Source organism: Oxyura jamaicensis, chromosome 10, assembly GCF_011077185.1.
Source record: "Oxyura jamaicensis isolate SHBP4307 breed ruddy duck chromosome 10, BPBGC_Ojam_1.0, whole genome shotgun sequence".
Lineage (NCBI taxonomy): Eukaryota > Metazoa > Chordata > Aves > Anseriformes > Anatidae > Oxyura > Oxyura jamaicensis.
Window position 1 is genome coordinate 2059613 of NC_048902.1, and position 9611 is coordinate 2069223.

General features: G+C 49.6%; 1 protein-coding gene across 1 annotated transcript in view; it reads right to left on the reverse strand.

Moving 5' to 3' along the window:
- Positions 1–6735: 6735 nt before the first annotated feature.
- LOC118172166 (anti-apoptotic protein NR13-like) overlaps positions 6736–9611 on the reverse strand; it is a 3568-nt gene continuing 692 nt past the window's right edge. The window contains exons 2-3 of the mRNA XM_035335926.1: positions 9461–9609; positions 6736–7903 (exon numbers count right to left, since the gene is read on the reverse strand). Of these exons, the coding sequence (XP_035191817.1) occupies positions 7772–7903; positions 9461–9609 (281 nt within the window). The 3' untranslated portion in view covers positions 6736–7771. The remainder of the gene's footprint in view (positions 7904–9460; positions 9610–9611) is intronic.

Here is a 9611-nt window from a genome sequence, read left to right on the forward strand (position 1 = left end):
CCACCCCACAGCTCACCCCGGACTGATGGCAGGCCCGTGAATAAAACAAGGCGCCTTCCTGGGCACGTGGAAAGGAGGGCCCTCGCACCCCTCTGCATGCTTCCCTGGCAGGGAAATGGTGTGAGGCAGCACGTTCCCAAACACTGCAGAGCATTCCCACCCGGCCCCACATCCCCCTCAAAAGAATTCGTGTTTTTGTGGAATTTAAAAAAAAAAAAAAAAAAAGCCCTCCGCATGCTTGCAGCAGTATTTTGACTGTAAATAATCTAGGGAGCAAGGTCACATTCCCAGGCAGAAGCGCAGCAGGGGAAGGGTGGTGCGGGCGGTGCGGGACGCCAGCAGCCCGTGCATACACCCGGTACAGGGCTCCAGAGAGCCTGGCTGGGGGACCAAGAGGGAAAGATGGAAAATTTGGGGCAGAGAGAACAAGCAGGGATTGTGGAGGCAACATGTGAAATGATTGCACCTCTCCTTTGCCAGCTGTGGTCCCCAGTGCTCACCCAACTCCTGCCAAAGCCGTGCTCTGCTCTCAAGTGGCCTGGGGCTCCCACAGCTCCTTCAGGACAGGACGCGCCAGCCTCAGCCATCGCTGCTGCGCCAGCTCGGGGAGCACACAGCACGGGGTGATAATGGGAGAGGGAGCGATGGGAAAGCGCACACAGTGCTGGAACAAACTTAGAGCGGATGGCAGAACAGACAGCACTGGGATTTTTGTTTCACAAAATCTTTTGCCCCATTTGCTGACATGCTTAACCTCTTCCTCCATAGAACAGACCTCCCCTTGGAAAAGGAGGCCAGAAACACTGGAAGGCTTTCAGAGAGGCAGGTGTTGTTTTGCTCTGAGCGTCACCAAGGACGATACACAGATCCCAAAGGAGTTTTACTTTTTTTTCTTCCTTAAGACTCAGGCCAGTTTTGTGTTATTGCCCTTTTAAAAAAGATTTTACAAGAAACTGACTTTCCTTTTTATTTTTAAAGGCCAGGGAAGTGTAATGCTGGTACAGTAGTCAGCTGCCTGAAGAGCAGTAAGAGTATGTCAAAGCCACTGCGCTCCTTCACGCCTCCAAACTACAGACGTGAGCATTTAGCCCTTACTTGCACTGAGCTGCTGCCACCCGTGGGAGAAGTGTCTATGCTGGGAATGCCAGCAGCATTATTGTGTATACATGTTCTTCAGGGCATGTAAGGGTTAGGAGGAGGGGAAAAATAAATAAATTAAACCCCGCACATATTTTACAGCCTTTTCAAATGCCGGAAAGCTAAGGGGTTTCTGTGGAGTCTTGGGACGGAAACCACTTACTGACTCGCTGACTCTGCAGGGCCAAGTTTCACCCACAGAAGGCAGTGACTATGCACAGCAATGCGCTCCCACATCAGAACACACCATACGGGGCCCAGGGGTGCCACCTCATACTGGTCTGCACGAGGAGGCAGCTCTGCACAGCCTGGGGATCCCGCTGGGTGCAGCTGGACGCCTACGGGATCTCACCTTGCTTTGCTTGAAAATGCCACCAGCCAATTTTGGTATGAAATGCTCAAGCAATCACATGACTTTCAAGCTCCAAGTATAATTAGGTTTAATACATAAAACACTTGCCCATATCAAAGTGTCACGCAGATGTCAGATACCAGGGAACAAGCACTTGCCCTGCGTGTCAAACGCCAGCAGCTCTTTCCAGCCACCACTCTTGTCACTACCATTTTATGAGGTTATTTTACATGAGACTGGTGGAGTTCCTTCTTACTCATGCAATATAGAAAGCCATCTAGCCCCCACCCATCTAGCATGGTTCCAGTACAACTACTCCTTCATGGTCTTGCTCCCAGCAGCAGCATGTGGGGCAGGGCTTGCTGCTCACATCCCCAGCACCACAAGGGCACTGGGCATGTTATTTGAAGCTGAAGCACAGATTAGCTATCTGGAAAACAGCAGCAGCGACCCTTGTAATCTGCTTTACCATCTAAGGTGGCAGTTTTAAACTGCAGGAGCAGGGACGCAGAAGGGTGAAGGTGGCAACAACTTACCAACCAGGCTGCTTGGGACATATTGATCACAGGCATGGGGACATGGGGCAGGTGTGGCCATGCAGAGGTGGCAGCAGTGATCTGGCCGATGTATCCAGAACAAGTTTTGCTGGCAGCTCCCTGCCAGCTTCTGGAGAAACAGGAGTCAACAGTGCCTGCCTTGCATCACAGAGACACAGCTTTGTCTGTATTTTAGGAGTGTTCATAAAGCTTCATAATTAACACTTAGAAAATAATTAAAACAGTCAGGGATTCTTTTAAAGATGCTAACAGCTCCAAGCAAGAAGCTGATCAGCTTGGCAGTTCAGTGCACTGAAGACAATGCTTTCCATCTAGCACTTTGAAGAAGCCAAGCACTTTTGCACTTTTAGCATGATGTATTGCAAATTAAAAGCACCAGCACGAGTTCACAACTTCGGTATCAGGCTGCAGTGCAGCAGCACTGCAGACACCACGCCTGGTCCTCCTGGAGCAGCAGTGCAGCACGGTACTTCCATGAAGTTCCAGTGAACCAGGCCATCATTCCCCTGCTGACCCTGCTGGATACAAGCTGTATTTTAAAAAAGAGACAGTATCAAAAAGCTGTAAACAGGGCGTGGAGTTCCTGCTGTTAGTCACTATATGCTGATCTGTTCAGAAACAAACAAAAGAGCACGTTCAGTTAAACACAGGAACTCCCTAAAGTGAATTGTTGTCATAGGTCAGAACCATTAAACAGATTAAATCCAGAGGAGAGCAAAACTTTCTGCAGCGTACACAGTGGCTCTCTGAAGACATGCTTTTCTAATTTCCTGTGTTGTGGTGCCTCTTCCTAGAGGAAATCATGGATTTTCATCTCCCTGATAGTCAGCATGATCGCCAGCTGAATTAAAGCTGCCATTTTAGTAGGTTTAATTCTTAACTACCAGCAATGCGTAATGCCTGTCAGCTCTGACACAAAATGGGTGAATGTCCAGGAACCACAAGATTGCCAATTTACTGGTATCAGTTACACGGTGATGTGCTAGAAACTTATCGCAGGCTGTGTAGGAACAAGTGACCTATTTGAAAATGAGACCTATTGACAAAGGAAGTCAGAGCCTGTCTTCCTCACCTTATTTGAATAAAACAAATAGGCCAAGCCCAGGTAGAGAAAAAATTCAGTGAAACAATCTTGTGAGCTCAGCACAGAGCTGATTTTTCAGCTTCTCGTATTTGACTTCAGGTAAATCAGGATTTTTGTTTAAACCTGTTCTCACTTAAGAGCTTTAAAATAATTGCTAGAAGCATGGGGGTACCATTTTTAAGTTCTCTCAGTAGCAGCTGCATTTATGCAGGAACTGCACTATGACTCTTTTTAAACCCGAAAGCAAGTCATTTCCCACTGTGCTCACTGTCCGCACGCTGCATCGCCTGGCTGCAAGGAACACTGGGCTGGAGGCTTGTAAAGAGCACTGCTGCAGAAACAGAAGTGAAACACAGAAATTTGCTTTCATTATCCAAATTGAATGAGCATGAGAAGTGAAGATTATGTGAATAAATGCCACGTGCTCAACCTTTTTTCCTTCCACTGACTTTTTTTGCTGCCCTACAAGAAAGGTGTTTGCTTGCTACAGGGCCTGCCCGGGCTGGGAGAGCACTTGCACAAGCAGAATTGTGCTGCGCCCCACTGCAGCTTGTGTGGGCAGAGAAGGACACAGCACCAGCACCGACACCTTCAGCAAGACATGACAGACCAGATTTTTTGCATACCACAGCAAAGAAGCTTAAAAACTGACATATAACACCATTTTGGGACTCGCATTTTTTGAACTCCAACAAGCGTCTCATTTTTTCCAAGTCAAAAGGAAAACACTGGCTATTTAAACATTCTCGAGAAGCCTGAATAGATTTCTCTTTCCGTTAATGAGGAGGCAGCTGGGCTCCTTCGGCAGCGCTACAGCTCTTGCCAATGTTTACAGTGAATGCCCCTTCACAAGGAAATCGTGCCGCGAGCAGGTGCAGCGCCAGCAGATAACGCCAACGGCTCCAGTAAGGCCAGTGTGAATGCCAGCCTAAGCTGGGAATGCTGCCTGCTAAGCCTCTTGGTCCTGCAGAAGTTTCTGAATGTAGCAGGTCACAAAATGCTCAAAACCAGTATCGGCCACCAGGCAATGACCACACAGCCCCAGGCCTAAAGACGGAGGCAAAGTGAAGGGATGGGATGCAGAGACCAGAGGCAAGAAGGGCTGATTGAGCACCCATGCGGGACTTCAGGGCTTGAGCTGGGCTCCCGACGTTCCCAGGAGAGCAGCTCTGGGGCCCTTCCCTCTGCTCTCGGACGCTTTGGTGGCTTTGCCAGCCCAGGGAAGGGGACTGGCGCTCCCACCACACCAGGCAGATGACCAGCCGAGCTCAGCCCCAGCTTGCGTCCCGGTGCCCACCCAGCCTGGAGGTCACATTCAGCTGCCTCCATCACCCTGCAGCCACCCCCTGCTTGGTGCTTCTGCAGGCCTGGCACAGATGGGCCTCAACAGGACCACAGCGATCGCTGCGTGCTAATCGTTACATAGCACAAGGTCTGCTGGCACCTGCCTGGAAAGTACACAAACACTGAAGGTCTGAAAGCTGCAGTTGGGATTACACACAGTGCTGGGCTTAACCACCACCTATTTTCCTTCTGTATTTAAAGACAGGAACAGCGGAGTCTTGCTTCCCTTTTCCGAGGCAGAAAAGAGGATGGGCAGCAGTTTTCAATTGAAATACAGTACTTCATTGAGACAAGTCATCAGACTGAAACTAAAAAAAAAGAAAAGAAAAGAAATGAGAAGGGTCAGGCAGACATTAGTTAGCCCGTATTGCCCTGAGCTCAATGCTGCTCCCATGAACAGGCCATGCTGTTCAATCCTCCATCCCAGTGCCCACAACAGCAGAAGGCAGCTCCAGGACCGCAGGCTCTGGCTACCAGGGGCCAGTCCCCTCTGCTCCCGCAGCTCTCCCTGTACTGGCACAGGAGCCCTGCGATGCTGCCGTGGCAGGGAGGAGCTCAGGCTGCCAGCAGGCAGAAGCCCAGCTCAGGGCGCTGGGACCCCACACAGCAGCACTATGCCCCCGTCCCAGTCTGGCTTCTCAGCTCTGTGGGCTCTTCTAGCTCTTAGGAAACCTACCCCTTACATCCTATGCCAAGGAAGAACAACAAATGTTCTCCAAGCTGCACCTTTTACACCAGAGACTGATGTGACTATTCAAGGACACTTCCAGACTGTTTTCTTCTCTTTTCCAGAAAACACTGTAAAAGTGGAGCGCAATATCCTCTCTGGCATCGCTTTTGTGTGGCCTGCCAGATCAGATTACATTGGAAATCAAGATACTGGTATTTTCATCTTTGCTCCGCTTGATACTGGGGAGACACTGAGATCAGCAGCAGGACATTCCCTGCAATACTTGACCTCTGTTCAGAGCACTTCTTGCCCAGTTGCTTGCCTTGCTCTTCCGTGCATATCCCCCTAAGCACTCAGTGTTTTGGAAACTACCTTCATTTCCCAGCATTAGTCAGCTCACTCCCACTGTAGCCAGTTTCAAGCACTGCAACCCCCTCACTGCCAAAGAGGATCAGGGGAAGACACCCGTGAGCATCGAGCTGCCATTGGAGCACCGAGCTGCCTGCGTGCGACCTTGGAGAGGAACCGAGCACGCCATGGGGTCTTAACCCTTTTGCTGAGGAGCCAAACCAGAGTTTAGAGAACTGGAAGTTAGAGAACAAGCAGACATTTGTTCAGAGTGAGCAGCGTGAGGGGGAGTACTGTGAGTTCCTTCCCGCCTCCATGGGACTTACCGTTTCTCAATGTTCCTTTTTGTTGTTCTCCCCTCACTTGTAACCGCTCAGCACAATGGGGCTCTATGTAACAGGGCCACGGTGGCGGGCACAGGGCGGCTGCAGCGAGCGGCCCTCCTTCCCCGGGCTCTGGGACACCTCTGCCTGTCATGTCAGCCCACGGGGAGAAGCAGGGTGCCTGCTGCAGGCTGCGGCCGTGCTGACTGGATGGCCAGGCCAGTTCTGCCAAGAGGAAGCCTGTCACCCAGCCAGCACCCACCCGGCGGGCAGGCCTTCAGAAGGGCAGGGGGGCAAGCTGAACATGCATCAGGCCCGTCACAGCCACAGAAATAGGCAGCGTTGAGAACTGTCCTTGCCACAGGAGTGCAAGACAGATTTTTAGAAGAGTTAAACCCGACACCCTTCAAAAAAAAAAAAAGCTCACAGCTGCTCAGGTATTACTAATTTGAGAAGGGCTAAACTGAACCTGCTGTTGCTCAGTCAGCATCACACCAGGCAGAAGCTTCAGTTTCAGTAGGAAAAAAAAGTGCATATATGAAAGAGAAAGGCAGCAGCAACTCTCAGCTGAGAAACAAGAGCTCTGTTACACTCTGCGAGTAGGAGCAGCTCCTGGATGAGCCTCCCTGCACCCTATGTTAGCAAAGTTTGGAAAGGTTTGGCCTACAAAACCACAGGGTTATTTCGTTACAGTAATGAAGCTGCCTTTGGGACTAGATTTTCCTCCGAGGCAGCCTTACCCTAGTCCTGAGCTGCAGGACTCCTCTGCAACAGAGACTGGTATTCACGCTGCTCTAACACTGCCCAGCTCTTCTTGTTTCAAGTCCAAACACCAAGAAGGTGGATACAAACCAATGCGTCCATGTGACACGTGCACATCCTGAGTGCTGTCACCCATCCCACCAAATAAAAGAAAGTTATTGTTTTTTAAAATAAAAATACTTAACATTTATTCACCATTTTAAGTCACCATAGTAAAATTGTACACACTGTAAGTAACCCAGGAACGTTATTAAAAGCTACCAGAAACATAAGGCAATTTGTACAACCATTGAAAGAAATACACAGCATGTTGAAAATAGAGTGAAATATTACTCAAACAAGACAATGCTTGATACACATTAGAGTAAGGAGAACCAGCATTAAAAATGAAATTTTAAACAAAAATAAAGATGTCATGGCTACAAGTATTATACAGTGATAAATACTTCAAAAATATATTAAGATATATGGAAAATCTTGTTTTGTCAGGGAAATCCAGAGAAATTCCAGCCTCCACTGGATTTCGCTATACCAATTAAGGTTTAATATTTAAATTCCTTTCAGTAAGAACGGGTACTGCAGCCATTACGGTCCTGTATCAATACTTATATTCTTGTAGTGTAATGAAATCAGCCTTATGTTATATTAAGCCATAATGCCTCTCACATCATGGGTACTAATTGCTCTAAATCAACCAACGAGTTGCCTTTCAGTAACAAGCGCCGGGCACCGCCTTTGAAGCCACAAACCATGTTATATCACAGTTGACATTAGCCCACGTTACAGTATTAATGGAAGGCAAGTCCTGAGACTTGCCTCCATTTAAATAAGACGTCTTGAACAGAGTAGCAAGTCCACCATAGCTTTTTCCTAGCATAACATTGAGTACTCAGAAGTTACAGTACATAAACCATGGTAATGTTTAGGTTAAACCTTCAAAAAGAAAAGTCCAAAGGATGTTTGGAGGCGACAGGTTTTGAACATGAACAAATGGTCATTTAGTACACATTTGTTTGTGATGTTACTGGGTATCAAGTGAAGCAGTCTATAGCCAAGGATTTGGTGCACCAGTTTTCCAAGACAGTTTAAAAATATAAACTTCTTCTTTGAGGGTCTGTTCTATAGAAAATAGAATGAGATCTGGTAAAATGTCAGTTTGAGAGTACTTTCCCATCACAAGATCCGTTCATCAGCCTATCGCACCACCAAGAGAAAAGCTAATCCTGCTATTCCAAACCCTGCTGCTGCCATTATAGCATTGCTTATGGTACTGTTCTGGTCAGCTGGTTGAGAGCCATGCCTGCCGAAGAAGCGACAGAAGCCATCCTAGAAAAGCAAGAGAAAGGACATTCAGTTGGTTGGCTTAATAATCAGTTTTCCGTTGTGTTTTTTTTTTTTTTTTTTTTTTTTTTTTTTTTAAATGTCTTTGAATGCAGTTTGGTTCACAATCCGAGCACACCGCCTGTCAACTGCAGAAATCTCTATTTTAATCATGAAAGTCTAAGCCCTATTGTCTTCAGCACATGAAAACGCTTTGTGTGAGCTTTTGAAAAAAAAAAAAAAAAAAACAAAAACGCAATAGCTAGATGTGCTTGCATGCCTTGCTCAAAAGACAATTGCGAACTTCCTATCAAGATGTTCAGCATGTCACTACATTATTTTCACCCTTTTAAGCAAGTTTCTGATCACAGCTGCCAGTATTGTTCCCCCTCATTCAAGTTTCAGAAAGTATCTGAAACACAGGATATGGAAATTTCCACTTAAAGACAGGAGCCCGAAGCTTGTCCCATCTTGGTCAATGCCTGCCTCTGATTACATATGCTCTTGGAAGGGCCAAGTGGATGCTGCTCAGAGCTGACCTATGACAGAGCAAAGCTGGCAGCTGCTCTACCAGATCTTTATTTGTGATAATCAGAAGTGGCAGTAATACAACTCCAGATGGTCATGTTTGAACTCTGTTCAGCAGATGTCTATGTAAACAAGTTATACTCTTAATTTCTTCCGGAACTTTGTTCTTTACACTCTAATTTGTGCGAACGGGCAACGTGATTCTGCTAAGTGATAGTTTACATCTCAGCCAACCACCGTATCGCTCCTAACGTTCAGATGGACGAGTGACCACTGGAGAACCAAGTTTCTTTCGGTCTCTGGAAAAGTCAACGAGTCAATGGCTCATTCTCCCCCCTCCCTTTTATCTTTAGTGCTTATTTGTACTGGCATCAAATATTCCACTAGTACTGACAGCAGGAAATTTAAAGTTCTCTGGGACAGCTGACAGCTTGCTTGAACGTGCAGGCGGCGCTGCTCAGATGCCCGAAGCACCATCCTTTCAGCAGGTATCTCAAGCGCTGGAAAAGCGCTAGCTGCCATGGCTTTACATCGCAAGGCACGATGAGGCTACTGCCCACGCCTCCAGGAGCCCCAACCTCACCAGCTCTAGAACAAGCGGGGACGAGAGCCACGAGTCTGCATTCGCAGGGGTGCCTGGGGCCGCACACCGGTGCTTGGCATTCATACTCGGGGAGACCTGCGCCAGCCTGTTCCCTGACATCAGAGGGCACAGCCCCGCGGAGGAGGCACACCGCGCCCCCCGAGCTCAGCAGCACCCCTCCGCTACCCGCAGGAGGCTGTGGCGGAGCTCGGCGGGGCCGCACCGGCCGCCAGCACCTTCAGAGCCCCTGCGCCCGCCGCCCACCCCAAACCCCCAACCCCGCGCCCGCCGCCTCCCGCCGGGGTTACCCGCGGCCCGCCGTGCAGCCCCCGAGCTGGCAGCTCCGGCCCCGAGCCCGGGGAGCCGACGGGCCCGAGCCCCCCCCGGCCCCCCGCGGCCGGGCACCCCCTCCGGCCGCAGCCCGCCCCGCCTCGCCGCCCGGCCCCGCTCACCCATCCGCCGTGCGCCTGCAGCCACTCGCCCCGCTCCTCGGCCAGGTAGGCGGCCAGCGCCTCGGCCAGGCGGCGCGGCCCCTCCTCGCAGCCGCTCTCGGCCAGCGCGGCCGCCAGCGTGCCGGCGAACACCACGAGCGCCAGCAGCCGG